General features: G+C 40.6%; 1 protein-coding gene across 1 annotated transcript in view; it reads right to left on the bottom strand.

Annotated features, from left to right (window-relative positions):
* Positions 1 to 10,797: 10,797 nt before the first annotated feature.
* Positions 10,798 to 23,982, bottom strand: part of LOC135701520 (uncharacterized) — a 34,033-nt gene continuing 20,848 nt past the window's right edge. The window contains exon 4 of the mRNA XM_065222336.1: positions 10,798 to 10,899. Coding sequence (XP_065078408.1) covers positions 10,798 to 10,899 — 102 coding nt within the window. The remainder of the gene's footprint in view (positions 10,900 to 23,982) is intronic.

Here is a 23,982-nt window from a genome sequence, read left to right on the forward strand (position 1 = left end):
ATACAGAGTAGGAAGCATGAATCCACATAACATATGTGTAACTCAATCATCAAAAATCGACCACATATCAGTAATTTCTAGTGGTATAGTAGACCATCGATCTTTCAAATTGATTATACCAGCTGTAAAATGAGAAAAGAGATCAAGGGGGTAGCCGATTCTATTTGAAAAATTATAACCTGGTTTATAATTTTAAACTTTCTCAGCACTTCTGAACTTATGTCCTTATTTTCCCTTAACTATTTATGTACTTTATTTTCAACTATATAAATAGCTTTAACAAACGCATCACAGCAAAAATAAGATTAACGTTTGCATAAAAAAGTAGACAATTTTTGCCGATTTTTCTATGCAATGACCTGCCACCCAACGATTAATCCTGAAGTTTCATTGTAAGTTACCATTTGTTAACTGTACACAGTCTTCTAACTCTAACTCCAAGAAGGTTTGAAAACAATTGCATCAACCTTTAATTTAATTTGGATTCGTAGGAGGAAAAATTAGACCGCGCAAATTACGAGTTAACTGCACAAAAAGCAGCAAAATTTTGCGGCTTATGCGGAAAATATGCTGACCATCCTTCAAGCACAAGAATTTTGACCTGTAATACCCAAGTATTCAACCCTCGATATGTTTCTCAACTGCGGCCAAATTAACATTTTTGTTCAAATCCGAACACAGAGATCTACTTCAATTACTTTGTACTTAAAACGTGGAAAAGTTGATCGAAAAGCTCAAAGGCGATCCTAACAAGCTTTTTTCGACCACTATGTCTAAGGTTCCAGTCTGAGACTTCCAGTTAGCAGTCTCAAAGTTACCAGGAACGGCTACAGGACCAACAACTGAAACACTTACCTCAGGTTTATTTCTAGCCTTTTTAGGAAAAAAAAATCATTTTTTTAATACAAACGTTAACATCCATAAACAGAATATTTCGTGATGTAATCATAACGTTCACAAGTTGACTTACTAAAAGAACAGTGAACAATTAATCATTTTGTTTGACCATTTTCCACAGAGATGGCGCTGTTCCGCTGGTAGGAAGTGATAAAAATCTCCATATAGAAATTGAGAAAAGTGGGAATAACTCGCATTCGGTGCATATTCAGGTCAAAAAAAGTGAACGACAACCTAATGAAATTAATCAGGGACTTTGTCGTTCAGTTTTTTCCTAGAAATTATTGTTAAACAAGCTACAATTAAATTAAAATGATTTTTCCCCATACAGTTTCAGCTGCTTTACCACCAGTCCCCAGAGAGCCAAAAAATTCAAATTTGAGAGAGAAATTTTCTCTCACGATCTCAATTTCTTAACATGGCATGTATTTTGTTGACACTCGATTTGTGTATTCCCTTTCATAGATTACAAAATAGAGTACCTGACACTACAAAACATGTCTGGTACCTCTAACTATACCAAATGATAGAGGAATCGTTCCTCTACCTCATAGGGTTCTTAGTTTTTGATATTGAGATTTTATTCACGAGAAATCGGCGATTAACGTGTCTTTTTACAAATGCAATTACGCCAAAAATCTCAAATCCCTCCGGATATGTTATGTGATGAATCGAAGTATGCATAATTTTGCGCAACGCTCTGTAAAATAGCACCCGTGGCCACCTTCGCGAATATTTGTCTTTTCTTTTCTCGATCTAAAACGCTTTTGACGGTCCACCGGGACACTCCCACGGCGATTGAAATGTCTTTTTGCGACATTTGTGCGTGGGACAAATCACGAATACGCTGCCACTTCGTCATGGTGCAACTGTCAAACTAAGTAAATCAGTTTCTTTTATACACAGCCTACTACGGTATGAGCTATAGGTCACGTGCATGCAAAAAAAGAACCAAGGCATTGTATGCACAGGTGAAACGGGAACCTTATTTGTACGATGGTGCAAACATTTTCACGCATACGGTATACAGCAAGCGTGTTTTTTAGGGACAGATTGGATCTCCTGTTGATGAGTGGATACAGGGATCTCATCAGGATGTTGCATTTGGTTTTCGTTTTTTCAACGTGTTCCCTGAAAAGCAGCTTGCTGTCGAGTGTACTACCTCTTTGGACCACTCCACCACTGTGCCGTTCAATTTGATCTTATTATTCTTAAACGGATCAAGACTAGGAGATTTGAAATGATGAAAGATTATGACCTGGGTCTTCATCACGTTTATACGGATCTTCCAGCAGTGGAAATAATCAGACAGGTCAGAGCTCCGATGACCCTACCTAATAGATGAGGGATGTGTCATCTGCGACCAGGGAGAATGATGCACCATCAGGGAGAGCCGGCATATCGGAGGTGAACAGGTTGAACAAGATGGGTCCACGGATGCTTGTGGAAGATCCGTATCGATGTTGAAGGCTCCGATGTATCGTTGCAATTTTTAGGCCATGCCATAGTGCCAGACATTGTTGAACGCTTTTTCAACGTCCAACAATGCCATGGCAGATGTTTAGGATACAGATTTGTTCCATCTGAGAATGTTTGTCACTCGAGTCAGCTGGTGAACACTCGAGCGACCTTTACGGAAGCCAAACTGTTCCTTGAGCAACAAGTTGTTTTCATCGGCAGATGCCAGGAGTCGGTAAAAGACTGCCCTTTCGAACAACTTAGATAACTCCGACAGAAGACTGATGGATCGGTAACTTGAAGGAGAGGACGGATCTTTCCCAGGCTTCCGAATGGGGATAAGTTTAGTTGATTTCCAGCACGAGGGGAAGTAGCCAAGTCTAAGGCACTGTTTAAAAATCAGTGCCAGTTGATTGAAGAATGTGGAACTCAAGTGGTTGAGTACCAGATTCAGAATTTGGTCAAAGCCTGGGGCCTTCATGTTTTTAGATGATTTGATATAGGTCAACAGTTCATCAGCCGTAATCTTGGATTCCACAAGAAAATTGTTGGGAATTTGATGGAGGTTGGCTGCATTTTCATCAACCGCAGTCTCGTTTAGACTAGCATCAGTCTTCTCTTCAAGGGTTATCAGATGGGCGACTGAACATTGAGCTGATTCAACGGCACAAGTGGTGGAATAGGCTGTGGCTTATTTTTAAGGATTTTTGTTAGTTTCCAAAAGGGTTTGGCTCAATCTGGGCGAGAACGCAACTTGCCACTAAAGTCCTCATTTCTGAGGTCCACCATTTTGGCTTGAATAATTTTTGTTAGGCGGTTGCAAAGGGACTTCATGGTGGTCAGTCCATTGCGTTGGTACTGCCTACGCAAGGAATTACGAAGTCTTATATTGTTTAAGCGGGTTTATCAAGGTTCAGAGTATTGCTCACCGGTCTGGAAATTGGAACGTGTTGCTCCCTGGCTCGGGATATCGCCTCCTCTATAGAATTCAGGCATCAGTCACCGTCTTTGGGGGTGTCCGGATGTTCCTCGTAGTCGACAGCAGTGTCGACGCAGCGATGGAACTGTTCCCAGCTAACGCGATGGTAGTTGCACTGGGATGCTTGGACCTGTTAGCAGAGAAGCCTATCACCGCATAGTGGTCCGAGCTCATCCGCAGGTTGAGAGATGCTGTGGACCATATTGCTGATGAAGATTTCGATGGTTGCATCCACTCAGCCGGGTGGGAGTGGGAAGCTTGATGTTTGGCATTTAGGTCGCCAGTGATGATGAAGTTCCCGCACCTACGGGTGAGTTTGATGATATCTTACCGGAGAGCCACTGACGACCCGTCTCTGTTGTTGGTTTGCTTAAGACAGTTGTTCACGATGATGGTGTTTGGGCCAAGTGATGTGCTAACCTCAACCCCGATGACTTCGATTGTTTTCAGCTGGAAGCTTGTTAGCAGCCGGCAGCTGATGTTCCATCTGGCAGCGATGGCCACTCCCCCACCCCCAGAGCAGGTGCGGTCAAATCTTACGAGCCGAAAGTCGGGAAGGAAGACGTTCTGCTCATTCTTCAAGTGCTACTCGGTGCTGATAGCGATGTCTATACTACGCTCGTTGAGGAACTCGAACTCGATACTCTTACTCTGTGAGCGAGCAAGTATTCCAGTTGGCGATCTTGATGGCTTTACGGTTCATGATTGTCGACGAAACGTGATGCAGCAAGAATTTGCTCGGTTCTAGTCTTGCAGAAGTGCTTGATGATGATTGATTCTGCCATAATGATAATGAGTTACTCTGTTGTGAGCAGATCTTCTTTTTAATTTGATGGTGGGGCATCATCGCGATGCCAGGATAGTCCCAGGGAGGGCATGCAGCCGTTGCCGCATACGATTGTAGGCTCTGATTAGCTGAAGGGTTTGGCAACTCAGCAGTTGGTTGCAATCGACTAAATTTTCAATAGCAACCAAAAGTATCCATAAATACCGTCAAAATGACGCGTTCATCTAGATAAAATTGATAAATAGCAGATTCTTAGCGATGGGCCCAATCTTAGATCCATTTTCCCTACTTATGCAACTGAAAAGCGTTTGTAATGTTTGAAGAAATTGTAACTGAAGCAACAGGGGCGCATATAGTCTTTAGTTAAATTTGATTTTATTTTTTAATTTGCGTTTCCTGAAAATGGAATTGTTGGTTGGTAGCAGGGGGTGCTAGAGGTCTTATATTGATTTTTTTCATACACCGACAAATTTGAAAATTCAGCATAACAGTGCTGGGTATTAATTTATTATGTATCCAAAATTTTAGTAATTATTTTCCAATTAATGCAACCACCCTCCTGGTGCGCGAGCTCGCTTGTCTAGAAGACTATTTTGGATTGCCCTTTCCCCATTCCCTGCGAGCTTAGATGTGGAAAATTATGTATTAATTTCTCTGGATATACAGGCATTTTAAAATTTATGATTTATGATTCAAAAGTATAATAATATTCGAACTGATTTTTTTCTGATATTCTATCAAAATCGCGAACATAAAATAAGTCAATTTTTTTTTTAATTTTTGGTACATTGAAAGTTTTAAAACTGCATCCTTAATCTCTTGTTCTTGGACGTGGAATTCAAAACATAATTCAGTGGATGTAGGGTTTGAAATCGAATTTCCGTCCCACTAAGCATAACCCACACTTAACCTTTCCTTTTCGAATTGATATGAATTCAAAAATAAAGCGATTCTACTATAGATGACTTCCAAATATATTTACCTCTCTATACTTACCGTTGGATTTGACAAAAATCACAAATTATTGAGATATTGCAAGAAATCTAACACTGCTTCTTGATTGCAAATTCGTTCTACGAGTTTCAATTCCGTCCTAACGTTTGAAACGCCATTGATTTTACTAGGTTTTTCTTTGTTCTACGTATGAAGACAGAAAAAAAAACGGATTTGTTATGAGCACTTCTTTTGTTTTGAGAACAATAAGTTTAAATATGAATGCAATGCTCTCGTTAAGCTTTGTGTTGTAGCTTATGAGCTTACTCATCAAAACAAACGTATTATTGATTTTTGTACGGTGAAATCATGGTCATTATTGATGATGTTTACTCGGTAGAATGGAAATGGGCGATTACGACGAAGTAGCGTTCTTTATTTTACTGAAATCTTTGTCTGAGTGTTCAATTATTTGCTTGATAAACTACATTTTTCAATAAGATATGTATCTAACAAGCAAAAGTTTTTTTTTAAAGTTTGCATTACCAAATTTCGTTTTTACCAAATCATAATTTTTAGACGTGTTAGAAAATCAGGGCATATTTTTTTATTCATTGTATTAAAACAAATGACAGGGTAAACGATGGCTTCGGCACCCATTGACTGTTTTCGGCAACCAAAACTTAAACGTTAATTTCGCCAAAATTTTCACACTGAAACACCTAGCTGAATTACATTTTCACGATTGAGCAAACCTGTTTTGCCAGCTGCCAAGTTTTTCTTCAAATAAAATATACACACTACAAAGCAAAATTCGGCTGATTTAGAGTTGCCAATAATAGAACAGCTAGTTAAGATGCAGTTCAAATGGAAAGGCTGCGGAAGAAAATGAGGCAGCCGACATTACCCAAGTAACCAAAAGTTCCGCATTCAACTGAGTGTTCATAAACTACATTTTTCAATAAGATATGTATCTAACAAGCAAAAGTTTTTTTTTAAAGTTTGCATTACCAAACTTCGTTTTTACCAAATCATAATTTTTAGACGTGTTAGAAAATCAGGGCATATTTTTTTAATTCATTGTATTAAAACAAATGATAGGGTAAACGATGGCTTCGGCACCCATTGACTGTTTTCGGCAACCAAAACTTAAACGTTAATTTCGCCGAAATTTTCTCACTAAAACACTTAGCTGAATTACATTTTCACGATTGAGCAAACCTGTTTTGCCAGCTGCCAAGTTTTTCTTCAAATAAAATATACACACTACAAAGCAAAATTCGGCTGATTTAGAGTTGCCAATAATAGAACAGCTAGTTAAGATGCAGTTCAAATGGAAAGGCTGCGGAAGAAAATGAGGCAGCCGACATTACCCAAGTAACCAAAAGTTCCGCATTCAACGATTAAAATCATTTCCAAGTTCCATAAAGTTCGAGTAAAGTCCCGACAGAACTTTCAAGTTCCATTAAGTTCGAATAAAGCCGCGACAGAACTTTCAAGCCACATGAAGCAATCCGCACAAGTCATTATTAGTAACAAAATGTAATGTACGTAAATATGAAATGAACAGTGGCTCAAATAAATCATAATTCTTATATTTATGCAGTGCATCAATATTCCATCCAAACATAAAAAATAAAGAGCAATTTCCTGGATTCAAACCCGTGTATTTGGAATGTGATCTACGAACACTAACTACTGTGCCACAAGTGTGTAGGAATGCCATGCGGGCAAACACCAATTTAAAATTCATCAAGGTGTTGTGTTTCGTATTCAAGTCAGTCAGCTGGCACTCAAAACTCCAACAGTAGGCGGGACAACAGCTCACTTTATTATACCTCAGATGACGCAGCGGTTCGTTCTGGGGCTCTCACGCAGAAGAACTGGGATTAATTCTTCAAACAGTTCCAAGCCTACTACTAATGCTGATAAATCCAATGCACGTTAATACATGCCTTTAGAAATAACTTTCATAAAAGTGCGAACTAAATATAGAATTGGTGTAGAGGACAAAAACCTTTTTAAATTTATTTTCTTAAAGTTCCGTTCAAGTTTCGCCAGAAGCTGCTTGGAGTGCTCTACAATTATGATACCGGAACTTTCAAGTTCTTAAAACGACTTAAAAATGAGGTTGCTTAGAATTCTATAGACCACCTCCAACCAAGCTGCTTAAGCCACAAATAGCCTTTTATCAGAACTTTTGGTTACTTGGGTAGTCACACATTAGTCGATTGGCATGGATAGAATAGTAAGTAGCAGATAAATGTAAAGAAACAAACAAGTCTTGCGTAACTATTCAAATCGACGTATCTGCTTTTGTAAACAATCGCTTGAATCGACTGTTTGTCTTATCTGCTAACTCACCCGCGCACCACCATCAGGTAGGGAAATCTTTTCCCTACTAGCTGTTGTTGTTAGTTTCTGTAATTGAGCTAGCAGTTTCCACAAATTGTCGATTGAAGTAATTGTTTACAAAATCAGATACGCCTATTTGAACAGTTACACTTGATGTGTACTTTGCTAAACATAGAAAAAGCAATTGCTAATATAATTGTGGACGCTGCTTTTTTTCCTCTGGTCGGGACCTAACACCACTGCGACCAGTAATTTTATCTATTGTAGTAGGGGAAATTTATGTAATGTGGGCCTAAGTGTCCCTGATTTGGGTCCATACATAAATTCAGCAATCGACTAAATTTTCAATAGCAACCAAAAATATTCATTGGTACCATACCAATGACGCGTTCATCTAGATACAATTGATCAATAGCAGATTTTTAACGATGGGCCCAATCTTAGATCCATAGGCCAACATTAGAGCCATTTCCCCTATATCCCGATTCCTTAGTTTAGTGAATGTCGTATTACTCCATTACTATTGAGAAATGATAAAGTATTCGATTTTTTTTTACGGTTGTCATTCTTGCATTTATCGCAAGGATCCGACTCTAATTGAAAGGTTCCGCTATTTATACCCTTCGGAGTGTTGAAACGCCCTCCAATGGCGCGCTCCTTATTCAGTCGAAATCAGATTACTTAGAAACAAAATTAAGGAATGACACCGATAATGACCATGCATCAGAACCCTAGTCTAGCATCACTGCTCTGTGTGCGTAATATTGACAATTATCGGTCGTGATTTTTTCTGTTATTTTCCGTGTTTTTCAACTCCGTAAATATTATTTCCGTTGTTACGTCGTCCAGTTAAGCTCGGTTAACGAAATTCGTGTGTGTACGTGCTAGTTTATTTGTGCTACGGTGATATTTTATCCCATTCCGCGAGTGTTTTGTTTTCGTCAGTGTGATTAAACAACAAAGGCCTATTACCTCCCCACGCCGATTTTCTCTCCTGAAGCGACATCTGCTGGCGAATAGCGCGAACCAACATTGCTTTGTGGGCACATCATCATTTTCCAAGCATACTGGTAGGCGATTTTGGTTTACATCAACGCGGTACACATGATGGAGAAGGCTTGCTCAGAACGTTGCCAAGCTATCGTTGGTATCGATCAAGTGGCTTGTCGTGGTTACTGCGGTGGAATTTTTCACATGACGTGCGCTGGTGTGTCACGAGCGCTTCTAAGCTACTTTACGTCGCACAAGAAGAATTTATTTTGGATGTGCGTGAAGTGTGTCGAAATGTTCGAAAATAGCCATTTTCGTTCAATTTCGTGTTGTTCACATGAGCCGTCTCCGCTTGCATCGTTATCGGAAGCAATCAACGAACTACGTACCGAAATTAAACAGCTTTCAAACAAACCCGCCACTCTTCCTGCTCCTCCTGCATTACCAAGGCCTGAACCCCGGCCCCCTCAAGCTCCAAAGGCACGTTACATGGCAAACACAGCAGCTCAATACGGATCGAAAGAATCAAGTCAGAATATTGTCACAGTTCAAAACTCTACTGTCGGCAATGACAAATTCTGGCTTTACCTGTCGCGCATCCGTCCCGACGCAACGAACGAATTGATTTCGGCGATAGTGAAAGAATGCTTGGAAACCACCGTTGATCCTGAAGTGGTGAAACTGGTACCAAAGGGCAAGGACACCGCTGGCTTGTCATTCATCTCTTTCAAAATCGGCCTCGACCAGGATTTGAAGACAACGGCATTGGATCCCTCAACATGGCCAGAAGGAATCATGTTCAGAGAATTCGAAGATTATGGTTCGAAAAACTTTCGGAAGCCATCAGAAGACTAATCATTGCAATCATTACTTGAAGACTCCCAACCTGCAGCAACCGACTCCACCAAAACTCACCTCATCACTGGGATGCACGCCTGAAAGCCTCATGGAAGCCCCTAATCCTATCGTCACAGTCGAGCCATTCCTGCCAGCGTCCTACAGCCATCCCGGTCCTGTGCACGATATCGGTCAAGGGGTCTTCCAACCAGCTATTTCAGGCAAGTACAAAATCGATTTGAACATTTCACTTCCGGTAATGCCCATCGCTTCCAGCCGTTCTACGCCAGGAGATCAAAGTTCGAAACCTCACCGATGCTTCTCGGAGGATCTCGGCGAATTCAGTCGATCATCGTTTCCTACCTTCTCATCATCAGCACTCAAGCCACCGGGATGCACGCCTGCAAGCCTCACGGAAGCCCCAAATCCTATCGTCACAGTCGAGCCATTCCTGCCAGCGACCAGCAGTCATCCCGGTCCTGTGTACGAATCAGGTGAAGGGGTCTTCCAACCCGTTATCGCAGGCAAATACACAATCAATTTGAATACCTCACTCCCGGTAATGCACATCGCTTCCAGCCGCTCAATGTCAGGAGACCACTGTGCACTCTCATCATCAACACTCAAGCCACCGGGATGCATGCCTGAAAGCCTCACGGAAGCCCCTAATCCTCTCGTCACAGTCGAGCCTACACCGCCAGCGACCTGCAGTCATCCCGGTCCTGTGTACGAAGCTGGAGAAGGGGTCTTCCACTCCGTCGCAGCAGGCAAGTACGCGCACAGTAAGAACATTCCTTGTCGGGTAACGTCTATCGCTTCCAGCTGCCCGTGGCCGTCAGCGCAGTTCCACTCAGCCGCTCTTCAATGCATCACTGAAGTTATCACAACGAGTCCAGTCAACATTACGACGTCCCTACAATGCTCCGTTGTTTCTGGATCAGAAACTAAAACAAGTTCATCTCAACGCCTCATCTCGGTGTACTATCAGAATGTCAGAGGCATGCGTACCAAAATTGTGCAGTTACGTTTGCTTCTCTCCAGCTGCGACTACGATGTGCTCGTCTTCACGGAAACTTGGCTTAGAGCAGATATCGATAGTACTGAAATTTCGTCCGACTATACATTTTACCGTTGCGACCGTAGTGCATTGACTAGTCAGCATTCTCGTGGAGGAGGAGTGCTAATCGCGGTCAAAACTCATCTCGTTTGCAAAGCTATGCCACTGTTGGATTGCGATCATCTTGAGCAAGTCGCAGTTTGTGTACGACTGGAATCTCGATCACTTTACCTTGTTGCGATTTACCTTCCACCAAACTCAAGCGCCGACCTTTATTCTGCACATGCTAACGCAGTGCAACATGTTGCAAACTGTGCCACCGCAGCAGACATCATTATGTCTCTGGGTGACTTCAACCTTCCTAATTTACGCTGGCAGTTGGACGAAGATGTAAACGGTTTCATACCCTTGAATGTTCATTCCGAACACGAACAGGCACTCATAGAAACTATGTTTGCTACTGGTTTGCAGCAAGTTAACCGCTACGTGAATGGGAATGGCAGACTACTCGATCTCGTATTCGCCAGTCTTCCAGAGCAACTGGACCTCGTTGAACCCTCCACGCCTCTGCTGCCCGCTGACATTCACCACGTGCCTTTTGTTTTGCTGTTCAGTGAGAGCAATGACAATTTAGTGGTAGAGAATGAGTCGGACGAAAATCTTAACTACGATTTCCACTCGTACGATTTTGGACAGTTGAAATCGGCTCTGGCTGCAATCGACTGGGAAGCTTTACTACTATCTGAGCCTTTGGATGAATTATTATCAGCATTCTATGAAAAACTTTACGCAGTGCTCAACGACTATGTACCTCGGAAAAGGCGAACGTTCAGTCCAGTTTCCAGTAAACCATGGTGGACCCCTGAACTACGACATCTTCGCAACATCCTCAGAAAAGCACGTCACCGTTTCTTTCTTTCGAAATCTGAGAACGACCGCGAGTACCTTCGTGAAGTGGAGCTGCAGTACAAAACAGTTCTTCTATCCACCTATGAACGCTACCTATCCAGGATCCAGGACAGTGTAAAACAAAACCCGTCGTGTTTCTGGGACTTCGTGAGGAATCGGAAAGCATCTACTCGCATCCCATGTAACGTTAGCTACAATGATCTCCAGGCTAATACAAATGTGGATGCTGCTAACCTTTTTGCCATATTCTTCGAGAGCGTGTTTAGCAAAGTGTCACCTGTCCCAATGCGCGACTGCTTTGCACATATTCCGTCGCACATCATCAACCTTCCTGTCATTCAGTTCTCCACCGAAGAAGTTCTACGAGCCATCGATGACCTTGACATCAAAAAAGGATCCGGAACAGACGGTTTACCACCTCTGCTGCTGAAAAACTGTTCCGAAGAACTGGCGAATCCAATTGCTCACTTATTCAATCAATCGCTTCGTGAAAGGACCTTTCCAGCGGCTTGGAAATCTGCTTACGTTGTTCCTATACACAAGTCAGGCAACTGTAACCAGGTGACAAACTATCGCGGAGTATCTATTCTTTGTTGTCTCAGTAAAATATTTGAAAAACTGGTGCACAATGTTTTATACAACGTAGCGTCTCCGATTATCTTCGAAGGTCAGCATGGCTTCATGAAGCATCGCTCTACAACAACGAACCTCATGTGTTACGTCACCACAGTGTCCCGCGAAGTAGAAGAGAGGCGGCAAGTTGACGCGGTGTATGTTGACTTCGCGAAAGCCTTTGATACCGTACCGCACATTCAGCTCATTGAGAAACTGAGGCACATAGGTTTTCCAGATTGGATTACGGAGTGGATTTCTTCCTACTTATGTGATCGTACCGCATATGTTGTGATCAACTCGGCTCGTTCCCGCTCTTTCAACATCACGTCTGGTGTACCCCAAGGAAGCGTTTTGGGACCACTATTATTCAACATTTTCATCAATGATCTGTGTTTGCGGCTTTCCTCGTTCAAGCTCTCATTCGCTGATGACCTTAAATTCTATCGTGTCATAGCTTCTCTCTTGGACTGCTTTGCTCTGCAAGAGGATATCAACACTATGATGATATGGTGTAGCGATAACGGCATGCGAGTTAACAACAAGAAATGCAAAATTATTTCCTTCAGTCGCTGCAATAGCCCCATTCTTCATCAATACAGGATGGAAACGGCGGAATTAGAACGAGTTTCGTCCATCTGCGACCTCGGTGTTACCATCGATACGAAACTAAGGTTCAACGAACACGTGGGAATTATGACTGCCAAAGCTTTTTCTGTGCTGGGATTCATCCGTCGCCATGCGTCCGAGTTCACCGACATTTACGCGTTAAAAACTCTCTACTGTTCGTTGGTTCGTAGCATTCTGGAGTACGCTGCTCCAGTTTGGGCCCCTTACTATGTAGTTCATGTTCTTACCATTGAACGGGTACAGAAAAGGTTCGTACGTTTTGCATTGAGACAGCTTCCCTGGAACGATCCGTCTAATCTTCCTCCCTATTCTGACCGATGTAAGCTCATAGGATTGGAGCTACTATCTACCAGACGAGTTACGATGCAGCGATTATTTATTTTTGATGTCATCGGAGGATTTATTGATTGTCCTGAACTTCTCGCACAGATCCCACTAAACATTCCTCCCCGACGGTTTCGGAACTCACCTTTATTAGCAGTTCCATACCACAGAACAAACTACGGATACAACAACCCGTTCGATTCGTGCCTTCGCTCGTTCAATGTTGTTTGTGACGAATTTGATTTTAATTTGACCAAAAATGTTTTTAGAAATAGGATTAGAAGCAATCTTTAGTTTATAAGAAAATAGTTCAGTCTGTACGACTAGTCGAAGACGGTGATATATAAAATAAAATAAAATTAACCACTTCAAACAAGGGAACAACTAATAGAAGATTTGGAATCACATAGATGAAGACTAACAAACTCATTTTTTCGTTGTTTCAAGATCATCCTCGATGGACAATGCCGAGTCTTGTCACTATCTAAAAGGCACAAAAACTAACAAGGACTAAGATGTGTTCCTTTGATTACTGAAAAATCCTGTTCCCCTAGTTTGAAGTAGTCAGGACTAGGAATCGATGGAAGATCTTACATCCCGTAACGTACCATGAAAAGGTGATCTACCCACGTTACGGGGCTGGAAGCTGCTTAGATTGACGAGAATATGTAAATTCCCCTACCTTGCAAAATTTAAATAACCTTCCTTTTGGCTAAATTTGTAACTCAATTTTAACCAGAAGATTCCGGTTATTTACATTTTTACAACCCTGCTTTTTCCCGTTTGACCAATCTTCGTACAAAAACATTTGAACTTAACACATCATTTATTTTTCACTGAAATTTTCGAAAATCCATACCATTCCAAGGGCCACCCTCTGGACTGCACAATTATCAGCGTGAGAGAAAAAATATTCGACCGTTCTGATCAAGTGAACGAGTGTGTTTTGATGGCAATAATGAATGAACGTTAAAAAAAAAAAACTTGTATAAAATCGCAAAACCTCTGTTGTGCTGCGAGCAGATATGGAAATGCTATCCATTAATTAGTCCACAGGATGGACAATCGGTTGGTGCCTCCTGTTGCAGTCTCCTGTGACAGAGCTGACAAACTTCAACACCCTCCCGAGGTAGGTGACTAATGCAGAATGCAGTGCTCGAAAAGGTGAGCAAAAAAAAGTGTATAGATAAACAACCCTTTGTCACCACCCATCGTCGAATGTCAACGTGGATAATAAATTTATTCATTCGAAGCTCAACCACTCGACCCGTGCGGCGCGGCAATTAGCTAATCTAAAACTAATGGTTTTTAGCTTTAGGATTGCGGTGGTGAGACCAGGTCGGTAGTAGGTGATAAAAACTCAACCGTATGGATTGCAAATGAAAATCAGATTCAAATCAAAGCGGGGATAAAAAGTGTTAATGCGATAATAGTGAGCAAAACAAAACGGAGAGCGTAAATTGTTGATGTTGTATTTTTGTTATATAAAAATGCACTGTATGATTATCCGTTGATGACATTTTGGTATCGGGTATTATCGGGAGAAACGAAAAATTACAACCCAGTAAATTACGATTGTACAGCTGAAAACACACATGATAAAACACACACTCGGTGCTGCGACGGGATGAGAAATTGCTTTGATTGTTGTGGCAGATAATGGGATCAGCAATGAAATTTCTAAATGTCATAAAATAGAAGTCATGGGATGTGTTTTTGTTTAAATCGCAGTTCAGTTTCGGAATTAATCTGCTAGACCCTTTTTTGTGCAACAAATAGGCAGGCATCCTACCCTTGCTCTATTTCAAGGTACTGGTAGATGTGAAGGGAGTTTCCGTTTTTTTTTCCTTCAACCATGGCTTCCATTTTCGTCAAGAACAATGATTCATCAAAATTCCTCCGACTAAAGGATAGGGCGTCATGACTTAATTGCCGAAATGCTGCAGGGTCAATGGGAGGGGGGAAAGGTAAAATGGTGGAATGGAATGAAAATCTTAATTAAAATTATACCATGAAATTGCAAACAGGAAAATTAAGTGAGAACGGTGTAAAAATAATACCCTCATTCAGCCTATGCAGACGGAAGTGGAAGTGGCAGGCGAATACGAACAGGGTTTATAGTCAGGCACAGTGGGAAATTTGTAAATATTTTTACGTGATTTTCATTACTCAAATCACTCCCAGCTAAGCCATTATCTACTAAAACATTTCACCTGGAAACTGAGACTTTTAAACGACTTTTCGCTGACTGGCAGGACTTGTTGTGGTTCCTGTTAATTACTCCATCATTATCGTTGCAGTCATCATCATCATCATGGTCTTGGTGGTTGGCCTCGATAGTAAGCAACTAAATTTCCTCCAGCCTGTCTGCCATGCCCGGTCGTGACTCTTGAGGATATCCGTGATGCAGCAAGGGTGAAACAGTAATGAACCGTTGTAGGGCACAACCGTTGGCCCCGTTTCTCAGCTTGGGCCAGGATTTACGTTTCACGCTAAAAGCACCCACCTACAATTCCATTCACAAAAGTCACCCAACTCGAGTCGAAGCCCTACGTGTTGTAGATGTAAGTAGATGCCTGCCAACACAGGAAACGAGGAGCAGGTCAGCGCGTGATGGGACGAAATCCCATGGCATTCGCATCCGCTGGATCCCTTGCGCTCATCTGAAGCAATCGTCTGCCGGGGGCGATGAGATGGGAAAATTGAATTAAAAACTTCTGGGTGCCGTCGTCATGGTATAGTATCAAAACAAAAGCTTCTCTGTTGTTGCACGCCATCCATCGTTGTTGGCGTCGACGGCGACGACGACGGGAACTCTCTCTAGTCACCGTCTCTCCCACATCGACGCTACCGACCTCACAGCTTGATCAAGTGTACGGGATTTATTTCACTCTAGCTGATCCAATTTTTCACTTTTCCTCCGATCCCTATCGTAGACTGGTTGGGATGCAGTGGATGAGTTTTGTGAAAATTTGCTGTAGCAATTGGATGAAACAACAATGGAAATTGGTATGCTGTTTGGAGAATGAGTTAGGCGGCGGCTTCCGAAATATAGGGTTTTAATGAGATAATTTTACAATCCGTATATGACTGTGATTTGAAGACTGAATAAGATTTTCCATATAGGGTAATTGATTCTGGTTGGACCTATCGAAAAACTGATGATGGTTGGACCTATTTTTTCAATCGCTAGTTTAGTCAATCTTCGCTATTTTTTATTTTCGAAGATCACTTTACTATCATAAAAAACTCTTTTTCTTCAATTTTCATGGGTGTTTTATTGAAAACACTTCAAAACAATTGAGTTTCAATGTGTTTTCAAAACAGTTCACCGCTTCTCGCGGAAAACAAGCTTACTCGCTAACTCCCAAACAATATTGCATAAAAGTTCTATAGAATGTATAGAAACGTCAAAGTGATCCGATGCCAGCGCTGCGGCGAGTAGTTCGCGGAACTGATAATATTCAAATCAACCGTTAAATGCGTGAACGAAGATACACAATGAAGAGTTACGTCTGTTTGTCTGTGGTTGAATGTTGATTTGGAGAAACAGCTATGGGATTGGGTTTATATGTGCGCTGCTTCTGGCAGTCCCAAGACGGCCAAAAAGATCTTGGAACCTTGCGTCACTAGTTGGGCGTAAATTTAAAGGAGGAATTCCATCGTCAGGTTGGCTGAAAGGGTAACCACCGATTCCAGAACTACCACGAAAGCGCCGAAAGAATCTGTTGATATGAATTTACATTAAGCACTTCTCATACACCTTCTGTGTGTGAATTAACTTGAAATAAAATGTTAGCAAACTAAAAATTGCTAACTGAAACTTATTTCCGAAAAAAAAAAAAAAACTATAAAACCAGAATTAAGTTCTGATATTCTGTCATTTTAAGTCCCTCAATTCCCCGTGGGCACCCAGAACATGCCTGGAAGTGGCCAATGTGGTCCAAGGCATTCCATTTTGTTATTGATCGTGTTATCGAATTTGGAAGTAATGTGAAGTGTCGCATGATAGGTTTTATTCCTTCCATGTCAAAATTAGGTCCATGTTCCATATACCCTGGAACTTGTTCCGGCCATATCTTCGGAACCAGTTGACCGATTCCAAAAATATTAGATAGCTTTCAATGGGACCACAATACCTATAGTTTGACGATATAAATTTTCCAAATCGGGTCAATGATTTCAGAGAAAATGAGCCATGATGAATAGCTAATGCGTGGAAAGTGAATTTTTTTTAAAAACGAAGTTAAACTCAAATTTCTTGATTTTCTGAATAGTAAACTCATAAAAACTGTATAAAAAGGGTTTTTTCATGATGCCAATAAGCTCTAAACAAAGTTTTTGAATAAATATGGGCTAAACTAGCATTTGCAAAAATAGGTCCAACCATCATCATTTTTTAGGTCCAACCAAGATCAGTATAGGTCCAACCAACATCATAATTCTTTGCTGAATAAAAACGTTTTATAAAATCATTTGTTCATAATATTTAACTTTTTATGTTATTATTAGAAACAAGAAAGGTAGATCTTTCACGCATTTTTCATAATTATATGTTGAATTCATAAAAAAAAAATACGACATGAATGTTGACGTCGTGCGAAACTGGCCTAAATAGGTCCAACCATCATCAGTTACCCTATCTATCTAACAATATTTGTGAATGTAGATCTGTGCTTGTTTAATTTTTTTTAGTAACTTTCATGAAGTTGAAGTCCTCTAAACTTGGGTTAGCAATGTTCTGGACTAGATATAAGCCCAAGTAACAATTTTGGTTTTATGAGGGTTCTGTAGACCATGATTTAGCTCTGTAGAATGCTATAAAACCTCTATAAAGCTTGCAATGTTACTTGGGAAGAGTCTTCTCAATTTTTTCAGGTACACACTTAAAAATTATCACCGGCTTCGGTAATTTTTAACGGAATCTAAATAGCCAACTGTTCGATAGAATTTAAGCAATTCAGTTTGGAAGACAGCCAAATTGGTTGTCCCATCACATGCTGATTTTCGCTATGGGACGGATATGCGAAGAGTGGCAGTACAAGTCATCGAAATCCAAAGTTCTTCGCCAAACCGAAAGCTTCAAGTTCAAGATTATCCTATGTCCGATAGGCACAGCTTTTTTTTCACAGTTTTGGCTGAACCGAACCTGAGTTCACCCTCCAGTGAGTTCACCCTGATCCTGGGACGGGACTTGACAATCGGGTAGCGATTTTGAGCCAATTTTCTGTCAAATCCGAGCCAGTTTCTGATTGGTCGATTTGACAGTAGCAATCGTGGAATAAAAAGAACAGAGAGATCGCATCAATCTGGCTGGCAGTGATGCCAGAATCAATGTTGACGTCAATAGCGTTGTTAATTGTTCATATTTGCGAAAGGAAAGTTAAAAAATTGAGTGCACTGAGTGCACTAAGCGATGGATATTGTTGTTTGTTTATGGTTATTTTTATTATTTTGAGCAAAAATGGTGTACAAGCTGCTAAACCATAGAGGTAACTCTAAACTGTGTTCAAAACTTCGAATAAAATCCAAATTAAAATAGAAAAATATATTTTACATTCCTGGCTTCATTGGTCAACTCCGTCAAACACCACGCACAACTTTCCGAATGGTATTCTTAAAAAAAAAAAAACATTAAGAAGAGTGAGAAACTGAGAAGCTCGATTGTCTTGTCCCGTCCCGGCTCTGATCATCATTTAAAACGCTGAGCTGTAGCTTGCTTTCACCTGCGAAGAAAATTTACATTAGCGATTCACGAGTTGCTTACCGCCTGCAAATCTCTTGCGGTCATGTGATTAGACTGTTGACAGTACTAACCTAGGACAAGACCTGCCAGCTGCTAGTGAAAAAATAAGACCATTTCAGGCATAACATTTGATAACGACACAAAAGCATTTGTAAACAAACTTTCTAAGGCCCTTTACACACGAACCAAAGTACGCCCACGCAAACTAACAACATCATCGGATATGAGCAACTATCACCTTTCCGAAAGTGGTATTGGTTTGCGTGGGCTTACTTTGGTTCGCGTGTAAAGGGCCTCAGAAAGTTTGTATACAAATGCTTTTGTGCCGTTATCAAATGTAATGCCTGATTTGTCTGACAGAAAAGGCCATTGCATTGCTGAAATCATCCTAAAGTTGAAAAGTATTAACACAGTGCACCCAAAAAGTTTAAATATCCATTACGTAGCATTTCAGAAATTGAGTCAAATGTGGGTAAAATACTGCAGACAATATGTTTAGAATTGTGTTTTAAACTGTAACTTTTTAAAAATAATAAGAAGCATAGAATCAATCCAATTTGATTGGATGGATTTTTTTTAACTAATAATAATCGATGTAGTCCTTGCTATTTGATGTACCAGGATTTAAAGATTTTATTCGTTCTAAATAATTCTAATATTACACTGAGGTTGATCAGATTTAAAATTTAATTCTTGACATCATACAACACACAACACCCAGTAGACCAGTAGGCAATTTTATTTTGAAGCAAAATTCACCTGGGTGAAGTGGGAATCAAAGTCTAACATCGTAGAACTCACACATAGTTTACCTAAACTACGAATACCTCCACTATTCGCATGACCAGTACGAATAATTTTATGTCAAAGAATGATTTTATTTTATTACTAAAATGAAAGTCTGATAGCTTAATTTTTGAGGTCTCAGGATCTTGAAATGATTAAAAATTCCGGAATTTATATTTTTCCTGGGTCCCAGATCATTAAATTTTTGGATAGTCTGATTTTTCTTGGAACTCTTCACAGGATATTTTCGCCCTTTTTTTTAGTTGCATTTGAATCATGCTAAACTTCAATCATACTTCTTTTCTATATTCCTCTAAAATAACCTTGATAATTTCAAAACTTTTCCAGTAACATTCTAAAAGTTCTTAGCATTACCCCTTGTAATCTCTTATAAATCACTCTCTTATTGCACAAGCTGGTAATAATTCCCAAGAATTGGCACAATTTTGTGTCTATTTTTCTCTATGAAATTCTTAAAATATTCCTAATAATTTCTTTGGTTTGTCCTTCCTTTAGAATGACCGTCACGCTCTTCTCAGACTTATTCGATAATTTCCTTTCAACTGCTTTATAGGTAAGGTTAGAACTGTTTTGAAATCCTCTTCAGTATTTCCTAATTACTCAAGTACTTTGCCAAAATGGGTTTGAAAGTTTCCCAGAAATTGCGCATAGTTCCGTTTAAATGTCGTAAAATTTTATTAAAATGAATCTCCATAGAAACATTGTACAAAATTCCATTGAAATTATTCTCACGATTCGTATCAGCATACTCCATAAGTTTCATCATGAGAATTTTCTATGATTTATCTTCCGGATTGTATTTCCTTTATTCACAAAATCTCCATGCAATTGTCATCAGCGTTGACAAGACAATTGACACCGTCTTCAACCAGAGGTTGCACAGACTGAATATTCAACACTAGAAAACGGACAACACACCACACCCAGTAGACCAGTAGGGAAATTTTCTGGTAGTCAAAATTTGCATCGGTTGGAGCGGGAATCGAACCCTCACTTCGTGGCACTCACAATACGCCTGAACGACGGGTGAAGCCGCACGACCACGAAGCCTACAAAGATGGACGGAACTTTACTCAGAATTAGCTTGAAATTCTCGTTTGATTTCACAAGGCATTCACCTTCACTGTGAACTATTTTCAGAATTACCTTAAAATTCCAATAATGTCCAACGTTGATGGACTTTAATAATCAAAGTAGCAAGTTTGGCTTATTAGTTTTTGATTAGATGGTAGATCAATTGCAGTGATAGTTTTAAAGCTACATATTTAAAAAATCTGGGAAAATCTGGAACATATTTAAAAAATCTGGAAATATACCTGGTCTGTCTGTGTATCTGGCAAGACGACTAAAAATCTGGAAAATCCAGATAAATCTGGAATACTGGCAACGCTGATTAGGATGGGCCACTTGGTTGTTGGTTGGGCCTAGAAGCACGGCAGTCGGTAATTTTTCTCAGTTTTGCTTTGTTTTGCAGTGGTTTTTTTTCGAGCTTTTGTTTTTGCATTTTACTGGGAAAACCAAGTGCAGTGCACATTATTAAATGTGGTCGCAGTGACATGTCAAACCCGAGGCTTCACGTTTATCAGTTTCTAAAGGATCCAATTGTTCGCCGGGAGTGGATTAAAGTTTGCTTGGGAAACGCAAATGAGGAATTCATTCCTTTTTTAAGCTTTCTCCCCTCAACAGAAGGTACTGTGTAAGTTTAAATCGTAAATTAAATTAACTGAGTTTGGATTGATTGATAATTGTCGATTTATTTCCTGAATGGCAAGAGGAACCCAAATGGAACCTGGATCATTCAAATTGACGTCGCTCCGTTGGAAGATGAGTGTCAAGAAATGGATATGAATGATTGATTATTATTTATTCTAACATTTTTATTAACATATTTGGCAACACTGGTGTGACTCCCGTGTAAACTCAACGTCCTGTCTTAGGTACTAAAAAACAACAGAAAACACAGAAACATAAACAATATAAACATACATATAAACTCTGACACGTCGTCAAGAGGAACGTCGATTGGCTGCTTCTTTCCTTTATTTTAACGTCGGTGTCTGTTCCGCAATCTAGTGCCAATCACCGACGGACATCGATTGCCATCAATTGACGGCAATTGACTGTGCAGGAAGGCAGCTTCCACACCTGCGTACGATATCGCACCCATTCAACACACATGGGCCGGGACCAACGGCCTTACTTCCCTTCCGAAGGAAGACGTGACCAGAGATTTTTATGCCTCAGAAAAATCCCACCGACCTCGGCTGGGATTGAACCCAGACCTATCGGGGTGTTAGAAAGCAGTCACGCTTACCACTACACCACCGGCGCCGGCCGATTGGCTGCTTACCGAATGGGTTTTCAAAGGATAAATTAATCCAACCGTTTGCGCTTGCATGGGAAAACTCTAACCTCACGACAGTTACGCTGTCGTTAAACAAAACTACACTAGGCGACAAAACTGTAACTATTGAGTCTCTGATAAGGTCCCGAACCGGACACGCTGCTAGTACTAATCCAAAGGAATGAGAAAAATATTTATAAGAATTGTGTCGACGGATTCCAGAAAATTTCATTTTCACTGATGATAAAATATTGAGATTATTATCATAAACAAGATCACAAAAAAAAAATCCAGCGCTTCTTGAGAATCAGATACAACACAAACGGAAAATGCTGATTCAATCCTTCGACTGATTCCTCCACTGTCTTTCATGGGAAACTCATTTCTGTTCAAGCGAGAATGGAAACACTTCAAAGGGAAAAGTACTTGGAAAAATGACCCATTACAGATGTCAACAATTCTTGCTCGTCTCAAGCATTTGCTTATTCGTTTCCTTTGATTCTGACTGATTTCAATTGTGACAGCGTTCAGACGGCAGGAAAACAACCATAAAAATTATCAGTTTCAAGCAAGTAAGCTTGAAATTTAAAATCGTCAAAGTCTGCACTAGGTTGCAACGATGAAAATGATTTTCTCTTAGTTAGACAGTTTCAAGGGCGTAGCCAGGTTTCGCAGTATGGGAAAGGGGGAAAATTTGTTTGATAATGGAGGAGTAGGGCAGATGTCAACATACTAGATGCCACTATGGTTAATAAGATAAGACCGAAGAGGGCACTAGGTCAAATAAGTAATTTGACCGGAATCGAAACTTCTGTCAAACTGCATAAGTATTTTGTCAAATTTGCATCGTGACCAGCAAATACTTCCCCGGAATTTTGGGAATTCTACGGGAAGCGCGATGTACATTCAAATTAAGCATAAAAAAGAATGCAATTGATCCGAAAGGATCGCTAGGTTAAATGAGCCATTACAGATAGAAACATTTGATCAACTATAAACTACCCAGAAAATTTGTTTACCGTTTGCGTGCCGTATCGTACAAATAAAGTTCCCGTTTCACCTGTGCATACAATGCCTTGGTTTTCTTTGTTACACGTACCCTATAGCTCAAACGGTAGTAGGCTGTGTATAAAAGAAAATGATTTACTTAGTTTGACAGTTGCACCATGACGAAGTGGCAGCGTATTCGTGATTTGTCCCACGCGCAAATGTCGCAAAAAGACACTTCAATCGCCGTGGGAGTGTCCCGGTGGACCGTCAAAAGGTTTTTAGACCGATAAAATAAAGGACAACTATCCGCGAAGGTGACCACAGGTCGTCCGAGGTCAGCTCGGGCTCCGAGGGTTATCGCTGCTATCAAAAGGAAGATTCGGGTGAATCCAGTGCGTTCAATAAAGAAAATGGCAAAGGAACACGGGATCAGTGACTTTGCGGCACGGAAGATCGTTAAAAAAGATTGCGGGGCGAAGCCGAGGGCACGGAAAAAAAACTCACATAATTACCAACCGCATCCTAGAGCTACGAGTCGAACGATGCAAGAAAATCTTGAACTTCCTCAAGCGAAAAAATCCGGTAATCCTGTTCACCGACGAGAGCATGTTTACCGTCGATCCCGTATCAAATTCCAGAACCGACCGGTATATTAGTTCTCTTCCGTAAAAGACGTGGCCGACGAGCATAAGAACGTGTATCTGACCAAGCATCCTGCTAACGTTATGGTGTTTAGATTGGTGGCTTCCGATGGCAACAAAATGGACCCGGTGTTCATTCCAGAAGGCGACAAGGCTAACTACATCGGGATTTTAAGTAAGTATGTTCTTCCGTGGATCAAAGAACAGTACGGTCCGAAGCCAAATGTTGTATTTCAACAAGATGGGGCTCCGTGCCAAATGGCGGACCAAAATCCAATATGGCGGCCGTTAAAAAGCGAATGGGTTTAGATGCATATACGCTGTTTAGAGGCTGCCATATTAGATTTGATTCACCATCTTGAATTCTAAAATAGCAGCAGATGTCGATTTTCCGCTTCTACTCATAAAGCCCATTCCGTAGATACTTATATTGCATGGGTTTACATGCATATTCGCTGTCCGGAGGCCGCCATATTGGATTTTGGTTCGCCATCTTAGATTTGTGGAAGCTATCTTGGGTTAAAATCCACCATTTTAATTTCATTCGGAATGCTGACTTGAATTTCGGAATGCCCCTGGTCTAGAATTTTACTTTTTCTAATCGTACATAGCAATAATTAAATTTTAATATTACATCCAATATTATATGAGATCCCAAATCTCATGTAATTTTTATGGCCACAAAA

Source organism: Ochlerotatus camptorhynchus, unplaced genomic scaffold (assembly GCF_037179485.1).
Source record: "Ochlerotatus camptorhynchus isolate MF236.1 unplaced genomic scaffold, CSIRO-AGI_Acam_v1.1 ptg000165l, whole genome shotgun sequence".
In the NCBI taxonomy this organism is placed as follows: Eukaryota; Metazoa; Arthropoda; class Insecta; order Diptera; family Culicidae; genus Ochlerotatus; species Ochlerotatus camptorhynchus.